This window comes from Hibiscus syriacus, unplaced genomic scaffold (genome assembly GCF_006381635.1).
Source record: "Hibiscus syriacus cultivar Baekdansim isolate YM2019G1 unplaced genomic scaffold, ASM638163v2 tig00110387_pilon, whole genome shotgun sequence".
Lineage (NCBI taxonomy): Eukaryota > Viridiplantae > Streptophyta > Magnoliopsida > Malvales > Malvaceae > Hibiscus > Hibiscus syriacus.
Genome location: NW_024062717.1, coordinates 7,838,847 through 7,863,294, shown reverse-complemented (window position 1 = coordinate 7,863,294; position 24,448 = coordinate 7,838,847). Strand labels below are relative to the sequence as shown.

Here is a 24,448-nt window from a genome sequence, read left to right as displayed (position 1 = left end):
ATTCTACCTTTTCATAGCCCACTGCAGAGCAGCTGAGCTGAGAATGGATATGCAATGGCATATTTTAGGTTTAGCAGCTTGCTTTTTGCCTTCTCTTACTACTTTTTACAAAAGAAGATTGGTTGACATCAACCGACCATTATTGTGGTCCTTCATCCTTCTTCAATTTCGTCTCTTTTTTGTGTGTTGCCTAGTCGTATTGGCAGAGACCACTACGTACGACTCTTGTCGTTGCACATTTGAAAAACGCCTCCGTCAAAAATGAAATGTGGGACTATTGTCGTGTTCCTCATTTTCATTGGACCGTCCATAGAGACAATTACAGAAACATGTTTCAACTCTTTCAATCTAGAACAGTATCCCCTCAGCCACCTCTTGTAAACAATGATAACTTTGCCTTAAAAACAATTTGGACCACACAGAGACTCCATCTTCATGCGTTATTATGGCCGCATGCCCCCTTTGAGCTTTCCTTCCAAAACCGCATACAAACTCTAGCATTAAATCATGCCCCTAAAGTTCACACTTCATTCACAATCAATCAACAAGTCTCTTATTAGGTGATAATAATTGGGGAATTGTTTTCAGCACTTTGAAAATTGGTTGGATAAATCTTTATTTTGGGAGGTTTTTTATATCCTTGTGTACTTCACGTGGTCTGCAATTCTTGCAAATGATGAGAGTCCCCCCCTGCACATGAAGATGCTGAAATGATCATCACCATCACCCACTTCCTAAAAACATTATCCCCTTATTTTATTTATTTATTTTCTTAGGCGTTCACTTTCAATTGCGTTCTTCTCCCCTTGTAATAATATCGTAGTATTTTTATTAAAAACCATCAACTTCAATGATAAAAGAAAATGTTGTTCTCTTTAGAGGTTTTGAAATTAAACATATGTGTTTTCAAAGTCTGTGTGCGTTATCAATGCATTGTAATCAACTCAGACTATTAAAAAAAATAGTATTTTCATTAGCCTTGTAACTAAAAATCCCTAACTAAGATCATTTTGAACTTACTTTACATCAAAGTTTTAGAAGAGAGAATAATTACCACATTCAATTCAACACTTTTGTATATAAACATGTATAGTAAAAATCCCCTTTGAATTGAGTTGCTCGACACACTGCTTCAAAACATGGCCTTGTACAGCTCTGGCGTGAGTTGGAGCCATGTTAGGCCATTGAATAATTTAAGATTATCTACTAAAATCTACTACTACTAATTGGTAGCCCCACCATCACATGGCCTTTTGAATCCAAATCTTTTTAATTTCTCTTCCTTTATGGCCAAGTAGTAGTAGGTGAAATTTGAAGCAGGTGGTACACTGCCACTCAACATCTTCCGCGTGGCATGACTGATTCGGGGGAAGGGGTGTACATCAATTTTTTGACCCCAAATTGCACATTTTCAACACTAATAAGGCCATGTTATGTCATGCCACTAAAAACCAACAAATCAAACATAGCTACAGAGACCTTTTTAGCTTAGGTTGGTTGCCTTAGTAATGTAAATAATATGTATAGGAGTAAGATTTTATTTTTTTAAAAAAAATAAGATTTTAAATGAATGATCTGCTCCTTCTTTGTCAATCCCTGGCTATGACCATCCCCTTCTCTCCACATGTTGATTGTTCAACAAATTAATTTAACATTTTCCTTACCAACTGCTGCCTGTCAAATCCTCAACCCTTTAGGTATTTTCTCTTATTGTAATCAGCTTTGGCATATCAATTATCAGCCCTTATTAGTGCTGGGGTTCTTTCAAAGGTCACCCAAACAAGGGATGTTGATTTTTTTTGTAGGTTACTAATACTGTTCACAAACAATATATATCTAATTCATAATCAAAATATATCTGAACAGAGTCATGCATAATACATATGAACTATAAATTTATGTATGATAAAAATCGTATTTTTTTTTATCAGTGTTGGGTTTATTGAAATTCCCGGCTGATGATGATGGATGATGGATTATGGATGATGGATGCTTTACATATACTCAAATTAGGTCAAAACTGATGTCTCAATCATGGTTATTTTTTTTAACAGTGGGGATTGGTGAATTCCACAAGAAAACTAATAAATTGAGAATTTACTTTGCCCAAAATGGAACACTGTGGGTGGGGACTCATGCTACATACAACATAATATAATTGAACTATTATATCAATACAAGATGACAAAAATTAATTCATTCGACAGCCAAAGATGGGAAAATTTTGGAACCCTTCCGGTTTCATCATTTCCATTTTTCTCAGGCTACAAATCACAATCATTTGAGTCAGTTACACACACATTCTGTATAAAAGAGAAGAGTCGCGTTAATATTATAATTTACATAACGATATAGAACATATTAACTCTTGTAAAAAGTTAAAATGGTTTAATATTTTGTTTCCACATATTTTTTAGGGTGAAATTTGAGGGAAAATGATGTTTAGAGGAAAAAAAATTAGAGATTTAAAGATGGTATAGATTTATTTTGGGAGAGAGATATTTTATATAGTGATCGATAAATCTGACGATAGATGAATATAGTTTTGATAAAATTATCGACAATAGATGATGTTTCTTTTTTGTTGCATTTATAGGATTAAAATTAAAGAAAATAATAATATAAGGATTAAAATATTTTTAAAAAAAGTGTTAGTATAACAAAACAAAATTGATGACACCAAAATTGATTTAGTGTTGATTTTTTTTCAAAAAAAAATCTTTTATTTTCATTTTTTTTACAATATGATATTAAAATACACAAAAATAGAGTCGGGTTGTTGTCGATATCTAATATTTTTCCAAACTGATAAATTCGTATTAAATTTTGAAGAGACTCGTTATGAAGATGACTAGTTTAATTTAATTTACTTTATTCTTAAATATTAAGATTCAAACTATCAACTTTATGTAAATGATCTAATGTTTTATTTAAACGATATTGGTACCCTTTTGAGCTTTGATTTGTTGCTATGATGATAAGTGAGTGTAAGGCATTTAGTCAAAGTAATAAATGATTGACAAAAACCCACCACAACTAAACCAAGGAAAGTTAACAAACTTTGAAAAATCATCGCATTCATTTTTATTATCAAAGAATTAAATGCATCACTAACTGAACATGATTATCAATTCACATCAAATAGAAACATCAATTCTCTCTTCTTTTTAATTTAAGGATGTCGTTAATTGATGCATTAAAGTGCATTCTTAAAAATTAACGAGATTGATTCAAGTAGTAAATAGAGTTTAAGTAAAATTTCGAGTTTAAATTTTTGTGTATGTAGAAAATTATTGTTAAGAGACTCACCCATCAAAACTAAGGTATACAGCGCGAATCAAACCACATTAATTAAGATAAAATCTTAATTGAAATACGTATATGTGCATTTAAAGCAAGCAAGCTTGGCTAAGTCAAAATGATTTTCTCTTTGTTTTTATTCACTGAATTTCCTAATGATTAAAAGAAATCCAGGATTCAGTTCATTATTTTACATACACAAATAATGTAAAAAGGTAAAATAAATAAATTTCTGACACAGCCATACCAAGTTCAATTCCATAGGAAAAAGTAAAAAAAAAAAGAGAGTAAAAACTAAAGCTCATGTGCTCAACCCACCTGCGCGGGTATAAATAACCAGTAAAATCGCTTCGTATAACTAAGTTCCCATCCATGATTGTATGTATGGATATGAGATCAATACTTGCACGAGATTTGATCTAATTTAATTTTATAGGGTTAAGTTTAAAAAAATAAATTTCAATGGAGTCAAAAACAAATTTTATAAAGGGTAAAATTAAATTGGAAATTAGTTTAAAATTAAAATATTCGAACAAATTTAATATAAAATAATAGTATAATTATTCATTTCATCTAGAAACAATTATTATAATATATTTGAGATTTTTATTCGAAAATCACCTATTTAGAAAATATTTTTCATTATGATACCTACTTTTTTTATTTTCTTCTAAATTTATACCATTTTGTGTAACGTAAAATAAAGACACTACGAATTTTATTTGAGAAAAATAAACACGAAAAGTATGTATCAAGGTGGATGCACTTGGCCCCGTAGTGCATGCCATTGTTTTGGATAAATTCTTAAGTATAGTTCAATATGTTAAGGGAATGAGGGGGAAATTGGGCATAGCCGTTTTATTGAAAAAAATAGTTAAAAATTTTGGATCTCTATTTTTAATTTACGGATCCGTCACGGGTATGGGTTGAAGACGCATAATTGCACGAGTATAAATATGAGTTGGTTAACGATAAAGACATTCGTATATTAGTCTTACATTCAATCACTCAATAAAATAGATGTTTTAAAGTTTATATTTAAACTCTAAAAAACATTCATATCTAATTTATAAATAATATGAAATTTGAGAAGCTCACGATGATTTTAAAGTCTTACATTATTTATATATATGAGATATTAAAAAATATATATTACACGTTAAAAATGTGTTTTTTGAGTGATTGTATAAAAAATTTAATACATTGCGTATATTTATAATTTCTTATATTTTAACCAACTTTTCTCTTTTCTTTCGTTTTAAACCATTACATACCAGCATTGATATTACATAACATAACTCGTTTTTATCCTACATGATATAGAAAAGTATCAATCCAAAAAATAAGTGTCAAAATGAAAAAATATTTTTTCATTTTATATTTGGGTTAAAAACCCATATATTTTGATTGTGATTTTTCAATTATTTTTTTATTTTTAGCAAATAAAAAATAAGTTATTATTAATATTCTCTTAAAAAAACTGTAAAAACTAAACCGATATTATCGTCCTACTCAAAAACAAAAACTCTTAAATAACAAATACTTGGGAAAATAAACAATGGAATATCATAAGTATTCAAAATAAATCTGGCACACTTCCATTGGGCTATGCCCCACTCACATGGGGGTGTCGTGGATTGGGACAGCGGGTATCGTATACTGGCGCGAGTGTAAGAACAATAAACCTTATCTGGCAGTGGCATTCTCGTCATTACATTGAAAAGAAAGGTTGTCCTTTTTTCTGACACCCACCCCATCGCCTACTGGTCTCTTTACTTTTAGTATATGACTCGAAACCAGAGATAAAGACACATGCATGCTACGCTTTTCGACGCTTTAGATTCTCTTAATTCTCTCTTCAAACAATTACCAACCCTTCGATCATTTATTTAACCATGGTTTACAATAATCTTTAGTCCCCTTGGTTGGAAAAAACCAGCCATGGTTAGTGACTTCAGTTTAGCTCTCTTTCAAAGTTCAACACTTTTCTCAACTGGTATTGGTTTTGGTTTTGCAAGAGAGAAAGAAGAAAGACCGAGAGAGGGGAAATTTATCTTCTTTCCCTTCTGTTTTCCTTTTATAAATCTTCACTTTTTGTTTGTAAATTATTAAATTTCGATTCAGATAACAGGTTTCCACTTATGGGAGCTAAAGCTTCTTTAGATCTATGAAAAGTTTTCTTTCATAGATTTTCCTTTGTTTTCTTTTCTCGTTTAAACTGTAATGTAATTGTAGTTCTTTGGATTTTTTTGCTGTTGAAAGAATCCTTTTTTTTCTTTCATTTTCACTTCAAAATTCTCTATGTTTTTCTCGAGAGAAATCGAGTTCATTTTCACTCTCTTTTACTTGGGTTCTTGAAAGAGATGGGAAATATTTTAAAGAAAAAGCTGCTCCTTTTTCCTCCCACTATGGGTTGTAGTTAAAATCTTCAGATCTGGTCTCATCATCTTAGTTTTCTATCAAGTTCTTTTTTTCCTTTCCTTTTCCCAAGTTTTCCTGAGAAAAAAGTTGGAAAAAAGAATCTTAATGTTCTGGGGAAGTAGAAAAACAATAAACATGAATTACTTCCCAGATGAAGTTCTAGAGCACGTGTTTGATTTCATTACATCACATAAAGACCGGAACTCAGTGTCTTTAGTTTGCAAATCTTGGTACAAGATTGAAAAATACAGCAGGCAAAGGGTTTTCCTTGGGAACTGTTATTCCATCAGTCCAGAGAGGTTGATAGCCAGATTTCCAGGTTTGAAGTCGCTAACTTTGAAAGGGAAGCCACATTTTGCTGATTTTAATTTGGTGCCAGATGACTGGGGAGGTTTCCTTTACCCTTGGATCAAAGCCATGGGTAAGAGTAGAATCGGATTGGAAGAGCTTAAACTCAAGAGGATGGTTGTGTCGGATGAGAGCCTTGAGCTGCTGTCCAAGTCATTTCCGAATTTTAAGTCTTTGGTTCTGGTTAGCTGTGAAGGTTTCACCACCGATGGTCTTGCTGCTATTGCCGCCAATTGTAGGTAAGTTTGTTTAAGATGATTCCTTTTTCTATAACTAGATGTTTATGAGATTCTTAGTTTTTATGATCGATTTTTAGTTATTCTAATGATGCTAGTTCTAGTTGCAATTTGCAAGTGCTATGTAAGTTTTACCTGAAAGTTTTTGTTGATAGGTTAGCAATTGCTTGGGTTTAATTGGTTGCAATTTGCCAGTTAAGACTTGAGTTCGTTTTGATGATCATGTATATATGTTTGCTACTTGAATTGGTGCAGCTTTAAGTGCCCAAGGTTTCCTTGTACTATGCATCTTCTTAGCTGCAATAATGTTATATATGTATGTATGTATGTATTCATGTATCTTTTGGTAATTGCAGGTTATGAATATGATAATGGTGTCTAACGGTGTGGCTTTTAATTCGCTTTCTGTGCTTGCTATTATTTGATTCTAGGTTTCTCAGGGAGCTGGATTTGCAAGAAAATGAAGTTGAGGATCATAGAGGCCATTGGCTTAGTTGCTTTCCTGAAAGCTGTACGTCTCTTGTCTCGCTGAATTTCGCCTGCCTCAAAGGAGAAATAAACTTAGCATCTCTTGAAAGACTCGTGACAAGATCTCCTAACCTTAAGAGTTTGAGGCTGAATCGTGCTGTGCCTTTTGATACGCTCCAGAGACTGTTGATTCGAGCACCTCAACTGGTGGACTTGGGTACTGGGTCTTATGTAAATGATCCATCTTCGGAGGCCTATAAAAAATTCAAAGCTGCAATTCAAAGTTGCAATTCAATCAGGAGTTTATCAGGGTTTTTGGAGGTTGCCCCTCGTTGTATGTCGGCTATTTATCCGATTTGTGAGAACTTGACCTTCTTGAACTTGAGCTATGCTGCAGGCCTTCAAAGTAATGAGCTCACTAAGCTGATTCAGCACTGCAGGAAGCTTCAGCGTCTCTGGGTATGATCTTTTAATTATCTTCTATCCATCTGACGATTGTGTCCATCTAAACTAACTGAATGACAATAATTGGTTTAAACTTTGAATGTTGCAGATACTGGATTGTATCGGAGACAAGGGACTAGGAGTTGTAGCTTCAGCATGCAAAGAATTGCAGGAATTGAGGGTTTTCCCATCTGATCCCTTTGATGCTGGGAATGCTGCGGTGACAGAGGAAGGTTTGGTCCTTGTATCCGCAGGGTGTCCAAAGCTCAATTCATTGTTGTACTTCTGTCAGCGGATGACCAATGCTGCTCTCATAACTGTAGCCAAGAACTGCACGAATTTTATCCGTTTCAGGTTGTGCATCCTTGATCCCATAAAACCCGACCCTGTAACCAATCAGCCATTGGATGAAGGTTTTGGTGCAATCGTTCGGTCTTGCAAGGGTCTGAAGCGGTTATCACTCTCCGGCCTTCTGACTGATCAGGTCTTTTATTACATAGGAATGTATGCTAAGAAGCTCGAGATGCTATCCATTGCTTTCGCCGGCGACAGTGACAAAGGAATGCTTTATGTGTTGAACGGTTGCAAGAAACTTCGCAAGCTAGAGATCAGGGACTGTCCCTTTGGTGATGCAGCACTTCTAGAGGACATGGGAAAGTATGAAACAATGCGATCCCTTTGGATGTCCACCTGCGAAGTTACCCTCGGAGCCTGTAAGATGCTTGCAAAGAAGATGCCGAACCTGAACATCGAGATCATAAATGAAAACGAACAGACGGAATCCAATCTCGATGATAATCAGAAGGTAGATAAGATGTATCTTTATAGAACATTGGTTGGGCATAGGGAAGATGCACCGGAATTTGTGTGGCTTTTATAGGTGCATTGTTTTGGCTCTGCCATTTTTTTTGTGCTTATTTAAGTAGTAGTACTTTGTTAGGATGATTAAATCTTCCCGTTTAATTTCCAAGTGATTTGGTATTCGTAATCCTCGTGATTTTAAGTCGATATCTTCTATCTGTAGCAATGAACTTTGTTTCATTCAGATTAGGCCCCATAAGGCGGACATTATCAGTGTCGCCGGTGGGTTTTGTGGGGGAGAAAGATCTGCCAGATATATTTAAGTGCCTGGTCCTTTCGTCTTAAAGAGGGTCAGTACATCATGAACTAAGCCTGAATCATCATGATTAGGACATGTTGGGTTCATGAAATTGTAACAAAGTTTCAAAGAGGGATGGATGACCTCATCATCTGTGGATGGAATCAAGTTGGTGATGGACTCTAATCATTTCAAATAGTGGTCAGCTCTTTGAAAGCTGAGTAATCATCCTCTGGTTGGAAAAAAACAAAATGGCTTTCACTCAAGTCCTACATCAACTAATCTATGAAAATATCAAGATATATTTGTATGTAAAGTTTGAGTTGATAAACTTTGAAATCCAAGGGGTATGGAAATTCCACATATAATTAAACAATAAAACTCGGATCTTCAAGCAAAAAAACATATCAACCACTGAAGAAAAAACTAGGAAACGAAACAGAAAGAAATACTAGTCCCGTAGGAAAGAACAGCAGCAAGTTTTAGATTTGTTCTGGTAATCGTAATGCTAACAGTGGCGGAAAGTGTTGACATTTAGGATAGCGTTCTACAAAAGTACTGTTGGTACCCATCGTACACGGCTGGCGTGGAAGCTGAGGATGGTGGTGGTCCTGGTGGACTGGCGGCAGTGGTGGCGCAGAAGGGTACCCTTGTAAGGTTGGTTCTGAATTAGATATTGAATTACGAGATTATGAATAATTGGAAGATCAAGAGGATTGACGAGTTTCTTGAGGAAATGCTAATTAATGTTCATGATGGTGTTTTCCCCCCGTCTGGGGATGTCTGTAACATCATCTAAAGGTAAGATATTGAAAATTTTCTGATCTTTATGTAACCATCGTCATCAACCAATGCATGTATAGGTTTGTAAAAACTTGTTAATGAAACCAAGTTCCGAGTTGTCTCTGCATCACTGCAGACTGGGAAAATTTAACGCTTAATTAAACCAATGGAGACGTGGCTAAGCAACCGAGATGGATGATTTCTTAAGGTGTTATCTCAAGTCAGTTTTCGCTTTCACACGCGTATTTTGACTAATCTTTTTCATATATAACCAACGGTTTGATCTTTCACAACTAAGAAGTTCAACAAGAAGAAGCTTAGTTTTGTATTGAATTCCCTGCTAGCTGCTAGCACAAAAATGAATAGCAACGGCAAAGAATCACAGTGTAATTACCCCATTATCACCCCTCCAACTGAAGACTACGCCAATACTTTTCATCAACCAAGTGATCAAGAAACACAGCCGCGATGCAACATGCAGCTGCGGCACCACCGTCGTCATTGCCTCTCCCTCCTCCAGAACCGGCTGATCAGAATTCTGAGAAATGGGGGACTCGTATCATGGGAGCACCAGCCGTTCCCACATGTCATCCAGATAACAAGAAGGCAGCCATGTGGGGCGATGGTAACCAGGCTCAATGCCACCATCATCCATATCTACATTATTGCTCCGTAGAAAAATCCAGAAATAGCCCCATGGAATCCATGCTTCAAGTCTTAACACCTGGAGCCATAAAGCTGAGACCATGGCAAATAAAATTTGGCACAACCGTATGTTGTTTTTTTTTATATATATAAGTAAGCTTTATATATCCAAAAGAAAGCAGTCAAAACTGCACAAAAAACTATACAAACAAATCCATAACAAACCACAAGCAGAACACAGTTGCATATTAATCTCATCATTCATCTTTATACCATTTCTTTACAGTTTAATCCTAACAACCTCTTTAACACAGTACAATCTCACCCACAGAATGAGAAGAGCCCCTAAACTGCCTATGATTTCGTTCTTCCCAGATATAATACAAAAAAGCAGTCCAAGCCAACTTGAGAACATGAACAAGGAGAGATTTACCTTTGAAATTAGCCACAACCCATTGAAGATTAGCTTCCCAACAGCGTGGAGTATGTCTCAACCTGCAAGTCAGCAGAATCTCGTCCCACACGCCCCTAGAGGAGTAGCAATCAACAAAGAGGTGATTTCTCGACTCCAAATAACAGTTACACAACCCGTAAATACCATCAATAGTTAACCCAAATCGAATCAGTCTATCCTAAGTAGGCAGCATGGCAAGTATAACCATCCAAGCAATGATGAAAAACTTAGGGAGCATGAGCAGGAAACCAAATAAGGCGGTGCCACTCAACCTTAGCTTTTTTAACTCGAATATTCTCCCAAATCCAACCACCCTTGACTTGAGCCTAATTAGTACTCGAACAAAACACACTCCTAGCCATCTCTCCTTTATCTTCAAAAGCTTCCTCAGGATCTAGCTGAAGTGAACCTTATTCTCAACATCCCAAAAATTCACCGCCTTCAACACATACTCCTTGATCCAAGCCACCTAAAGGAACCCTCACTCGCAAGAATATTCTTCACAAGAAGCAAACTGCATGCTCTATTCCAATCAGCAAGACTCTTAAGTCTTAGGCCACCCTTAGACTTCAAGGAGCAAATATGGGACCAACTCACCCGAGCACCCCTGGCAGGGATATCATTACCTTTCCAGAAAAATCTCATACTAAGCTTCTCAATATCATCAATAACAACTCTGGAAAGAATTATCTGCCTGCTCTAAAAGTTAAAAATGCTGAAGAGAACAACCTTAATGAGCTGAAGCCTACCACCAAAACTTAGGTTCCTTCTAGACCATTTTCTAAAGCTTCTCCCTTATCTTAGCTAGCAAGGCATCACAATCTATCCCTGTAAGTCTCTTAGTTACCAAAATAACACCTAAATATCAGACATGAAGTTGTCCCAGTCTAAAACCAGTAGCACTCTTAATCTTCTCAAGCTCTCCAACAGCCACCCACAAGCAAAAAAATCAGTTTTCAAGGCATTCAATTTAAGACCCGACAAATCATAAAATGCTCTAAAGTGCAAAACACTCACATAATAGAGTCAAAAGAGCCATGACAAAAAACAAGCAAGTCATCAGTAAAACAAATGTAAGAGAAACTCTCTTACATTTGGGATGGAAACTTAAAATTCCATTATTGACAGCAACATCCAAGACAACACATTCATGACCAAAACAAACAGATAAGGGGAGAGAGGATCCCCTTGCTTGACCCCCCTCTCACCCTTAAAATATCCCACCAAACTACCAACCATTCAAAGAAACAGAGTATCTAGGGGTAGTGACACAAGCTTTAATCCATCCACAAAAGACAACAGGAAACCCTATTGCTTCCAAAACAACAAGCAGAAACTCCCAGTTAACTAAGTCAAAGACTTTCTGCAAATCAATTTTAATGGCACATCTAGGAGAAAGGCTCTTCCTAGCATAGCCTTTAACAATTTTCTGAGCCAACAATGTATTATCCATAATATTTTTACCTTTAGCAAAAGCAAATTGACTAGCAGAAATCATCCCAGGAAAGAACCAAGTCAACCTATTAACAAAAAATCTAGTGATAGTTTTATAGATCACAGAGCAACAAGAGATTGACCTAAACTCCTTAGCCATACAATAATTCAAATATTGATAAGTTCTTAATTTAGTTAATATTTTACTTTTAAATTACTCTTTAATTATTGATTTTTGTGGCTTATTTGTTCATTTTAATTCATTTCCTATACATGACGTAAGATTATGGAAATTGCACAAAAAATACACAATTATGCAGATTTTTTATTTTCAGAATCAAAGTTGGCTGGAATTCGGATTTGGATTAAACTCAAATTTAGGATAATATTTTAAACATTATATTGTATCTTTGTATTTTAGTTTAAATAGGTTTTTAGTATTTTAATTAAGTTTTAGGATATTATTTTTATATTTTATCTTTATATTTGTATTTTAGTTTAAATAGGTTTTAGTATTTTAATTAGGATTTAGAATATTATATTTTTTTTGGTATTTTAGTTTAATTAGTTTTAAATGTTTTAATTAGGATTTAAGATGTTTTAGCTTGTTTTAGGATTTTGAAGGCTATAAATACCCTCTAAGGGTGAGCCTAGAAACATATCTCTCTCATTTGAGAATAAAATCTTCTTTTTCTCTCTAGCTTTCTCTCTATTTTTCGCATACTTTTCTATTATGCTAAGTATGCCTTTGGTTATGCTTAGCTAATATTCTTTCAAGGTGAAGACTAAAGCGAAGGCTCAATTCCAAACGTGAGAATTGTAAGGTACTTAAATCGCTTCGGATTTTCTCTATGTTTTCTGAAGCTTACTTTTCAAATCAAAACTATTTCGACATTGGTCCGGATATTGTTATGGTTAATGTTTGAAGAAGGATTTGCTTATTGAAGCATATTCAACTTCCCGAGAACACACTTAGCAAAATTGTTTGCTAAGAGGAAACTGAGATCGGAATCAGTTGTTGTTGAAACGACACAAACCGAGTTGACAGCGAAGAATTGTTCTTGTAAGCTTACGTGAATCTTGAAGTAAAAATTTGTTTCGATGATCCGAGGAATTTGAGGCGAAGCTGAATTCTGAGACTGCTTTCACAATAAGTTTCTATTTATCTTAATCTCTTTAATTTGTTTATTTAATTATTATTTTCTTTTATTTAGTTCTTATTTTTTATTTTAACCACAACTTTTAAAAAATCCCACTTTTATATTTATTACTATTAATATTTATTATTATATTATTATTATTATTTATTTTATTTTAATATATCTTTTCAACTTCATCTGAAATTCTATCTTTTTCTAAAATCAAGAAAGAGTTTTATTAAATCAGAAACACCACAGTCCCTGTGGATCGACCCTGCTTCTCTATACTACATTTTCATTTTTATTTATTAAGAAGCCATGAATTATTTTGATAGCAAAACAACGGTTATCAAATTGGCGCCGTTGCCGGGGACTAACGACAAGTACTAATTTATTTTTCTAGTTTTTGATTTATGACCAGAAGTAACCCAGGTGAATTAGTAGATCTAGATCCAGAGATCGAAGCACGAGCACGAACAATCCATGCACAAACGCTTTGAGAAAAGAGAAAAAGACAAGAAGAACAAGAGCAAAGTTCATAAGCAGAACCAATTCCAGAGATAGACTCTGAAGCAGACGCATACAACATCCCGATGGCAGAAGAAGAACAAACGATCCGAGAGCTAGCCACAGCTCCTGTCACTCAGACGCCATTATGCATTAATTTTCCTAGTGGCGGGACTCCGTTTCAATTAAAGACAGGACTCATTCATCTTCTTCCCACTTTCCACGACTTTCCCACTGAAGATCCGTACAAACACTTGTTGGAATTCCACATGGTTTGCACTAGCATGAAACCACAAGGAGTTACCGATGATCAAATTAAATTGAGAGCTTTTCCTTTCTCTTTATCTGACTTGGCTAAAGATTGGTTATTTTATTTACCTCCAAATTCAGTTAATTCATGGGCTGACATGAATCGAATTTTTCTTGACAGGTTCTATCCAATGGCTAAAGCAAGCGAGTTACGAAGGAGCATTATTTCCATTCAACAAAAGAGCGAAGAAAGTCTTTATGACTATTGGGAGCGATTTAAAAAGCTTTGTGCACGTTGTCCGCAACACGAATTCAGTGAGCAAACGTTACTTCAATACTTTTATGAAGGTCTTTTACCAATGGATATGAATATGGTGGATGCCGCTAGTGGAGGAGCATTAGTTAACATGACCCCAACAACAGCAAGGGAATTGATTTCAACCATGGCAGCCAACTTTCAACAGTTTTCGAGTGAACCCAGCCGATGGGTTCACGAGATAAGTACATTTTCCCTTGAAAATAAGTTAGATAAATTAACTGAAGTAGTTAATTCACTTATTGCAGGAAAATCTGGAGCAATAAGAGCATGTGGGATATGCACAAAGCTAGACCATCCGACAGATTGCTGCCCGCTGATACAAGAAAGAGGCAATGCAGAAATCAATGCAGTAGGGAGCTTTCCAGGTCCACCACAAAGACAATACAACAATACTTACAATCCAGGATGCCGAGACCACCCAAACTTCAGCTATGTGGCAAATCAGAGACCAACTTATCAACAAAGGCCTCATCCTTAACAACAAACGCAAAACTCATCATTGGAGGAACTCATAGGAAAGTTAGCAATTTCACAATAAAAGTTCATTGCATCCCAAGAAAAATTCCAAAACCGAACCGAAACACATCTTCAAGAGTTAGATAATCAAGTAAGCCGACTAGCTCAAACTATGGGAAAATTGGAATCATAAGGAAAACTACATTCTCAAACGGAGTTAAATCTGAGAGAGAATGTTAGTGCCATCACACTCAGAAGTGAAAAAGTTATCTCACCCGAAGTTCCAGCAGAAAAAGATGCACATCAGGAAGAACAAGAGGAAACGCCACTTCCAGAAATACAAGGTACGTCTGACTCACATCCTTCTCTTTCTTCTCATGAAATTACGCCACCACCCTTCCCATCAAGGTTGATGAAGCGTGATAAAAGAGCTGAAGAAAGGGAGATCTTAGAGGTTTTCCAAAAAGTTCAAGTCAACATACCTCTTCTTGAAGTAATTCGACAAGTACCAAGGTATGCTCGATTTTTAAAAGAACTTTGCATTACAAAGAGGAAATTAATGGGACACGAAAATGTCAATTTTGGAGAACATGTTTCTGTAATTTTTCAACGAAAACTCCCACCAAAGATGAAAGATCAAGATATGTTCGCTATACCTTGCAAAATAGGTAATTTCAAAATTAGACGTGCAATGTGTGACTTAGGAGATTCAATTAATGTTATGCCATTTTCTATATATAAAATGATTACTAACGAGCCTTTGAAGGAAACAGGAATAACCATACAGTTGGCTGATCGATCTGTGATATATCCAGTGGGAGTAATGGAAAATGTCTTGGTAAAAGTCGATGTATTATTCTTTCCTGCAGATTTCTATGTCATTGACATGGAACATGATAGGTCGAATTCTTATTTCGAGGTACTCTTAGGCCAACCCTTCCTAAGCACATCACATACAAAGATCGATGTTAGAAGTGGTATACTAACAATGGAATTTGATGGTGAGATCGTTGAATTTGATGTTTACAAAGCAATGAAATGCCCTGATCATGTTGAAAGAACTAATTTTGTTGATATTATAGATCTTTTAATTGATGAATATATTGAATCTAATTTTTCTTATGATCTTTTTAAGGATCTTGAACTTTGCCACGAAGATGAAGAAAGGGAGTTTGAAAATATTAATTCAATCAATTCTGATTTATCTTTATATTCCTCTAAAACTAAAATTTTACCTTTTGTTTTGCAGGCACCTGAGGTAGAATTAAAGCAATTACCGGAGCATTTGAAATATGTCTTTTTGGGCGAAAATGAAACTTTACCAGTGATCATCTAAAGTAAATTATCCAAAGGAGAATATGAAGCTTTGGTAGCGATATTGCGCTCTCACAAAGAAGCCATAGGATGAACCATTGCCGACATTAAAGGATTAAGTCCCTTGACTTGCATGCATAAGATCAAAGTCGAAGAAGGAGCAAAGCCATCACGTGAAGGACAACGTCGATTAAATCCACTGATGATGAAAGTAGTAAAGAAAGAAATTCAGAAACTCATTGATGTTGATGTAATCTATCCAATTTCGGATAGTAATTGGGTAAGTCTGATTCATGTGGTTCCCAAGAAAACGGGAGTCACAATGGTCGAAAATCAAGAAAGGGAGTTAGTGCCAACAAGAGTTCAAAATGGATGGCGAGTTTGTATTGATTACAGGAAGTTGAACTCTCTTACTCGAAAAGTTCATTTTCCTCTTCCTTTTATAGATCAAATGATTGAAAGATTAGTTGGGAAAACTCATTATTGTTGTCTTGATGGTTTTTTAGGTTTTTTCCAAATCTCAGTGGCGCCAGAGGATCAAGAAAAAAAGACTTTTACTTGTCCATTCGGTACATTTGCATATAGACAAATGCCCTTTGGTCTTTGTAACGCACCAACCACCTTCCAAAGATGCATGCTAAGTATATTTTCTGACTATGTGGAGAAAGACATCGAAGTCTTTATGGATGACTTCAAGGTTTATGGTAACTCTTTTAATAAATGTCTTGATAATTTAACTAATGTGCTTAAAAGATGCTTAGAATATAACCTTGTTTTGAATTATGAAATATGTCATTTTATGGTTGATAAAGGGTTAATTTTAGGTCATATTGTTTCCTCAAAAGGGATTACGGTTGATAAAGCTAAAATAGATGTTATACGCTCACTTCCTTACCACAATTGTGAGGGAAATTCGTTCTTTTCTTGGCTATGCAGGATTTTACCGCAGGTTTATTAAGGACTTTTCGAAGATAACACAACCTTTATGCAATCTACTTCAAAAGGATCAAGACTTTGACTTTAATTCAAAATGCAAAGAGTCTTTCGATTCATTAAAGGAAAAGCTTATTTCATCTCCAATTATTTAGCCGCCAGATTGGAATCATCCCTTTGAACTTATGTGTGACGCATCGGACACTAGCGTTGGAGTCGTTCTCGGCAAAAAATAGGGAAAAAGTCACATGTCATAGCCTACGCGTCCCGAACTTTGGACTCGGCTCAGAAAAATTATTCGACAACAGAAAAAGAACTTTTTGCTATAATTTTTGCTTTAAAAAAAATTAGATCCTATTTGCTTGGTACTAAAATTATTATTTTTCTTATCATGCAACTATAAGGTATTTGATGAGCAAAAAGGAAGCAAAACCAAGGCTTATCCGATGGATCCTACTTTTACAGGAATTTAACTTGGAAATTAAATACAAAAAGAGATGCGAAAATCTGGTAGCAGATCACTTGAGTCAAATTCCCCTTTTCACATCTGAACCACCACTTAGAGAAGAATTTCCTGAAGAAAAACTGATGGGCGCAAAGCATAACTCCATGGTTTGCAGACATGGTTAATTATTTGGCCACAGATAAGTTACCATTAGATTTGACGAGAGCTGAAATCAATCGAATTAAGCGAAAATCCCGATACTATATTTGGGACGATCCTTATCTATGGAAGCACTGCTCGGATCAGGTAATTCGACGATGTATTGCCGAAAGTAAGGTAAACTCAATTTTACAATTTTGTTATTCTTACTCTTGCGGTGGTCATTTTGGGCCAAAACGTACAACTCATAAAATTCTTGAATACGGTTTCTATTGGCCTAACATCTTTCGGGATTCTTATCTATTTTCTAAAACTTGTGAAAGATGTCAACGTACATGTAATTTAAGCCGTAGGAATGAAATGCCGCTTAATTCTATACAAGTTTGTGAAATTTTTTATGTTTGGGGAATCGACTATATGTGTCCTTTTACTTTTTCATTTGGAAATACTTATATTATTTTAGCCGTGGATTATGTTTCTAAATGGGTGGAAGCTAAAGCCACTCGGAATAATGATGCTAAAACTACAATTAATTTTCTGAAAAATATTTTTTCCAAGTTTGGCACGCCATGGGCTATAATAAGCGACAGAGGAACACATTTCATCAACCGAGTAATCAAGTCGCTAATGAAGAAATTTGGAGTAACTCAAATAATTGCTACCGCTTACCATCCACAAACAAATGGACAGACAGAAATATCAAATCGAGAAATTAAAACAATTCTTGAGAAAATTGTTAAACCAAACCGAAAGGATTGGAGTTTAAAATTAACCGATGCTCTTTGGGCATATCGAACTGCTTATAAAGGTCCCATTGGGATGTCACCATACCGCTTGTTTTCGGTAAACCATCTCATTTACCGGTCGAGTTAGAACATCGGCTTATTGGGCCGTTAAACAATGTAACATTGACATGGATGCAACTGGTGAAGCTCAGAAATTACACATTCAAGAACTTGAGGAAATCCGAAGAAATGCCTATGATAATGCTCAGATATTTAAAGAAAAAACAAAAGAATTTCACGATAGTAGAATTTCTTTTAAAACTTTTTTTGTCGGTCAAAAGGTTTTATTATTTAACTCCAAATTTAAACTTTTTGCAGGAAAACTTAAATCAAAATGGTTCGGACCGTTTACAGTTACTCAAGTATTTCCTCACGGTGCTGTTAAAATTGAAGATAACTCAGGAGTACGATTTAAAGTTAATGGTCAAAGATTGAAGTCATATTATGAAAATGCTCTGATTGGTCTAATCGAAGAAATCAATTTAGAGGAACCCACGCTTTGAAAAATCAGGTCGTCGAGCTAACGACGTTAAACAAAAGCGCTTGATGGGAGGCAACTCATTTCGTTATATTTTTGTTTTTATTTTTTTATTTTTGTTTTATTTTTTTATTTTTTAATGAACTTTATTTCATTCTATTTATTTTATTTTGATTAATTTTATTTTTTTCTGAACAGATCTGAATTCCGATCGAATATTTAATGAAAAAAATAGTGCAAAAAACTGACTTGGTTCGAACTGTGCAGAAAAATTCGAACAGAACAGTGCAGAAAAAATAGATTTGGTTCGAACTGTGCAGAAAAGTTTGAACAAAACAGTGCATCATCGGACAGTCTACTCTACAACAGCTCGTCTCGACGTGGTCGTGATCGCCACTAGATTGGGAAGTATTCTTTTTTTTTCCTCTCTTTGTTTTTAAATTTGATATACGTTTTGGTACAAAACGGAATAAGTGAGGGGGGAAGGATAATCATGTGTCAAATTTTTCTTGACTTGTTTAATCATTTGAAATTGAGTTATTCTGATGTTGATATATTGTAATCGTTGGTTGCTAGTCTTGAATTTCGCTTTATACTCTTGCTCCCTTTTGGATTATGATCATGTTTTTTATCGAATTTAATTTGCATGATTGGTGATTGATATAGCTAGTGAATTTTTTGTTGAGTATTGATATTTCATGCTTTTGTCAATAGAGATGAACTTGACTCAATGCATATAAACTTTTCTTGTGAGATTTGAGCCTAACAGGCATACATTTTCTTTCTTGCTCATTGTTTGACTTATGTGTGCCGAACTAATTAGGATATTCTAGACCTTGTAATCACAATGCATATCGAGACTACATGTTGAACATAATGTTTTAATGTGATAGGGGCACCTAGGATAAACCTATTTTTTCCAAAAAACCTACCCATTTATATATCTACTAGAGAATCACATTTGAACCTATTTCCTTTTATTTGTTTTTACACTTCATAATTAAACCCGAAGCCTCTTTTTTTTCCTCTATTTTCACACCCTTACCGAGACTTGAGATCTTGAATCATTGTTGTTCCAAAAAAAAAATTCAATGTTTCAAAAAAAAAACAAGTTGTTCACTGTATCGAAAAAAAAGACCCTTTGTTCGAGAAAAAAAGGGAAGGAAAAAAATCGATCGCTTCAATTGTCTTTCATCTATTCTTTTTCCTTATTTTGTTCTTCATTGCGCTTCATGCTAATTCGTGGATTGTTCTTAATTATTTTGATATCTTGTTTCGGTATTTTAAATATTTCTTTTCGGCCTTTCCCTACCCTAACCTAAGCCTCATTACACCTTGTTTAAAGACCCCTTGATTATTGCATTATGTTCATTTTTCGTGGTAGAGACTTGATTGGATTCCAAGCCTATGGTAATATTTTGGTTAGTTTCGGTTTGAGCGGTTCCATTTACCCCAAACACTTTGAGCGGATATGTGTGTATATTTGTGAGGTATTGAGTCATGTTTCATTGAAGTTGACAATTAATTGAGATATCTTGCCTACTTTAAATTTTCTTGGTTATGTATTTGCTTTATTGTAACTTGAATTCGACAAATGTCATGGACTTAATTTGATTGGAAGTTTGAGGAATAAATTGAAATTGAAGATGACAACTTATGATTTTGATATGTTAATTGAAGAATGCTTGAGGACAATCATTGAATAAGTGAGGGGGATTTTGATAAGTGCTTAATTTAGTTAATATTTTACTTTTAAATTAATCTTTAATCATTGATTTTTATGGCTTATTTGTTCATTTGAATTCATTTTCTGTACAGGACGTAAGATTATGGAAATTGCATAAAAAGGACACAATTTTGTAGATTTTTTATTTTCGGAATCAAAGCTGGCTGGAATTCAGATTTGAATTAAGCTCAAATTTAGGATAAAATTTTAAACATTATATTTTATCTTTGTATTTTAGTTTAAATAGGTTTTTAGTATTTTAATTAAGTTTTAGGATATTATTTTTATATTTTATCTTTATCTTTGTATTTTAGTTTAAATAGGTTTTAGTATTTTAATTAGGATTTAGAATATTCTATATTTTTTTGGTATTTTAGTTTAAATAATTTTAAGTGTTTTAATTAGGATTTAAGATGTTTTAGCTTGTTTTTAGGATTTTGAAGGCTATAAATACCCTCTAAGGGTGAGCCTAGAAACATATCTCTCTCATTTGAGAATAAAATCTTCTTTTTCTCTTTAGTTTTTTCTCTATTTTTCGTATACTTTTCTATTATGCTTAGTATGACTTTGGTTATGCTTAGCTAATTTTCTTTCAAGCCGAAGACTAAAGCGAAGGCTCAATTCCAAACGTGAAAATTGTAAGGTACTTAAATCGCTTCGGATTTTCTCTCTGTTTTCTGAAGCTTACTTTTCAAATCAAAACTATTTCGACATTGGTTCGGATATTGTTATGGCTAATGTTTGAAGAAGGATTTGCTTATTGAAACATATTCAACTTCCCGAGAACACACTTAGCAAAATTGTTTGCTAAGAGGAAACTGAGATCGGAATCAGTTGTTGTTGAAACGATACAATCCGAGTTGGCAGCGAAGAATTGTTATTGTAAGCTTACGTGAATCTTGAAGTAAAAATTTATTTCGATGATCCGAGGAATTTGAGGCAAAGCTGAAGTCTAAGGCTGCTTTCACAATAAGTTTCTCTTTATCTTAATCTCTTTAATTTGTTTATTTAATTTTTTTCTTTTATTTAATTCTTATTTTTTATTTTAACCACAACTTTAAAAAAATCCCCCTTTTATATTTATTACTATTAATATTTATTATTATATTATTTTTCCTTTATTTATTTATTTATTTATTTTAATATATCTTTTCAACTTCATCTGTAATTCTATCTTTTTCTAAAATCAAGAAAGAGTTTTATTAAATCAGAAATACCACAGTCCCTGTGGATCGACCCTGCTTCTCTATACTACATTTTCATTTTTATTTATTAAGAAACCAGGAATTATTTTGACAGAAAAACGACGGTTATCAAATATTTAGGAACCAAAACGATTGCAGTAAAATTAAAAGCAAGCAACAAGTCAGAAGTATGAAAGAAATATCTAACAGCAGTAAAAAAATCCTCTTTGACAGTACCCCAAGTAGGGGTGGGAATAGGCCAAGTCGGCCTACGGCTTGGCTTGGCTTGGCCTATTTAATAAAAAGATCAAGCTCGGACTTTTTTAAAAGCCTGTTAAACTAAATAGGCCAGGCTTAGGCTTATTAAAAAGTCTTATAAGCCTGATAGGCCGACCTATATAGATATATATACTGTACACACCAATTTTTTACCCAAAAAATATATTAAAGAAATTATTTTAAAATGCCAAAAGGCTATACCCTGCTGCTCAAGCACCACCCACGAGCAGACAAAGATTCAACTCCCCATGCAGCCACCAATGCTCCCACGTGAAGAACACTGCATTGGTCTTGCCAATTCCCACTTTTAAGGTTGTAATATATTATAAGCATAGAAAGCTAGTATATACAACAACTAATATATATATTATAAGCCACCTATGTCCCACCCCAGTAGTTAATATATATTGTACGCAATTTTTTACCCAGAGTCGAGCTTCCACGTAGAAAACATGGTGGGGGATATACAACACTGGAAACCTAGAAAGCTCTCATGCTTTCTCGTTCGTAGTATAAAAATCAGTGGAAGAGAGATTGAATATCACTTGCATACAAGCTTTTAAACAGGCTATCAGACCAGGCCGAGCCAAAATAAAAGCCTTTGATAGGCTACAAGCCAGGCTCAGGCCTAAAAAATTTATCGTAGGCCAGACTCAGACCTATTAAAGCCTGGTCTGGCCTATTCTCACCCCTAACCCCCAAACAACCTTAAAAAACTAGGCAGTATAGTCATCAGGACTAGGACTCTTATCCTTCCCGTGCTGAAACAAAGCCTCCTTAATCTCTGCATCAGAGATCACCCGACTAAGAGCCTCCTCAGCACCAGAAGGTAAAGAATAGTTCAAAAGCTCTTTCAAACAGCCTACAGAACAACCCTTAACCCCAGGATCAGCCGAGCCAATAAGATTAGTGAAAAACCTCACCAACTCAGCAGCTACATCATCAAAAGACTCATGAAAATTACCATTTTCATCTTTAATAACCCGAACAATTTTTTTTTCTTATTTCCTTCCACAGTAGAGTGAAAAAACCTTGTGCTCAAGTCTCCATCTTGAAGCCAATGGATTTTAGCCTTCTGCCTATAGAAAGCAGATTCAGTAGTCGCCAACTCAAGTAACTCAGTATGAACCCTCCTTTCATCCTCCAATCTTCTACAATTAGGAGGAAAAAGATTACAAACTTGAAGCTGCTCAAGTTGAACACGTTTAGCAGTAACTGGACCACAAATATAAGAGAAATGAGACTTATTAAGCTCCTTAAGCTTAGACTTGAGCCTCTTGAGCTTAGAAAACAACCTCTGCATATCATTTCCATCACAATCCTCCAACCAAGACTCATAAACAATCCTTTGAAAGTGTTCATTAGAAGTCCAACAATTAGAACCATGTCAGCTGTACCGGAAGCTGCGTGGGGGAAGATGAACGTGACGGTAAAAACCATATCAGGAGGTGGGTCCGAGTCTCTCTACAAGCAAACATTCTCAACTTATTCAAACAAGAAGTTGAAGAAATCATTTGCGTGCTATCTTTCCGCTTCGACTGGACCAGTTGCAGGAACGCTTTACGTATCCAATATCTATGTAGCTTTCTGCAGTGATCATCCCTTGTCTTTCACCGCACCTTCAGGGCAGGAAACATGGAGTTATTTCAAGGTTATGATACCACTGAGCAAAGTTGGGACTGTAAACCCTGTAATAATGAGGGAGAATCCGTCGGAGAAATATATGCAGGTGGTTACGGTGGATGTACATGGTTTATGGACTTGGGATTTGTGAATTATGAGAAAGCGTGCAAGCATCTGTCTAAGAGTATTTCCGGTTTCGTAGCTGTTCAACCTCCATCCGTTGCATAAGCAGAGGATTATAAACTACTTATAGGATTTTTTTTTGTTTAGAGATTTTTATAATCTGGTTCAGATGTGTTGGATTTGTTTGATCGATTCTACCCTTTTTTGTATTTCATTTATTGAATTTTGTTTGATTAATACTAAGTCCTGTAAAAACCCCGACCTTCTTTAAAATATCATGAACAATTTTGGTGGGTTGAGCTCCTTTTTCAAGGGAAAAAAAGAATAGCCGGAACATTTAAATAGGTTTGATTATTTATCAGATCATAAAATCCACTTTTCGAATATCTCTTCACTCTCTTTGGGATCGAACATCAATTGAAACGATTTGATAAACGGCTCATTGGGATAGATGTAGTTAAATAATACCCCCTAGAAACGTATAAGAAATTTTATCCTCGTATGGTTCGAGAAAAAATGATTAATTATTAATTATAAAGTTATGTCTATGTATGAAATTATAATGTATGGAATTAGAATGTCAAAAAAATCCATAAATCAACAAATCAATTAGACATTTCAACCGTTAAACCGTCTTTTTAGCAAAAAAAAAACATTTGTACTCTCATAACTCAAGTCAAATAACTCTCAAAATGCCCCAAAAAAATCCTTAGGCATTCTTTTATTGAGTGTTATTCTAAGTGGTTATTCTATTTTGGGGAATGAAGAACTTCTTATTCTTAACTCTTGGGTTCAAGAATTCCTATATAATTTAAGCGACACAATAAAAGTTTTTTCTTTGTTCTTTTATTAATAAATTTATGTATCAGATTCCATTCGTCTCACGGTTGGAAACTAATGATTGGCTATATCTATAAAGATTTTGAATTTGCTTATAATGGTCAAATTATATCTGATCTTGTTTCTACCTTTCCATTCATTCTAGATACAATTTTTAAATATTGGATCTTTCATTATTTAAATCATGTATCTCCTTCACTTGTTGTTATTTATCATTCAATGAATGACTAAAAATGATTCACAGATTCAATTATAAT

General features: G+C 34.6%; 1 protein-coding gene and 1 pseudogene across 1 annotated transcript; both read left to right on the top strand.

Moving 5' to 3' along the window:
• The first annotated feature begins 1,488 nt into the window (after positions 1–1,488).
• LOC120122584 lies at positions 1,489–23,456 on the top strand (annotated as a pseudogene).
• Positions 5,332–8,187, top strand: LOC120122583 (protein AUXIN SIGNALING F-BOX 2-like). Its single transcript, XM_039141712.1, has 3 exons — positions 5,332–6,308; positions 6,737–7,232; positions 7,327–8,187. The coding sequence occupies exons 1-3, from the start codon at positions 5,827–5,829 to the stop codon at positions 8,095–8,097; spliced, it is 1,749 nt and encodes a 582-aa protein (XP_038997643.1). The 5' UTR covers positions 5,332–5,826; the 3' UTR covers positions 8,098–8,187.
• Positions 23,457–24,448: the final 992 nt, after the last annotated feature.

Bases quoted from the DNA above. Each gene is read 5' to 3' on its own strand.
- LOC120122583 (XM_039141712.1), top strand. From the start codon at position 5,827: ATGTTCTGGGGAAGTAGAAAAACAATAAACATGAATTACTTCCCAGAT. The intron at 6,309-6,736 runs GTAAGTTTGTTT...ATTTGATTCTAG, and splicing joins GCTATTGCCGCCAATTGTAG to GTTTCTCAGGGAGCTGGATT. The intron at 7,233-7,326 runs GTATGATCTTTT...TGAATGTTGCAG, and splicing joins GGAAGCTTCAGCGTCTCTGG to ATACTGGATTGTATCGGAGA.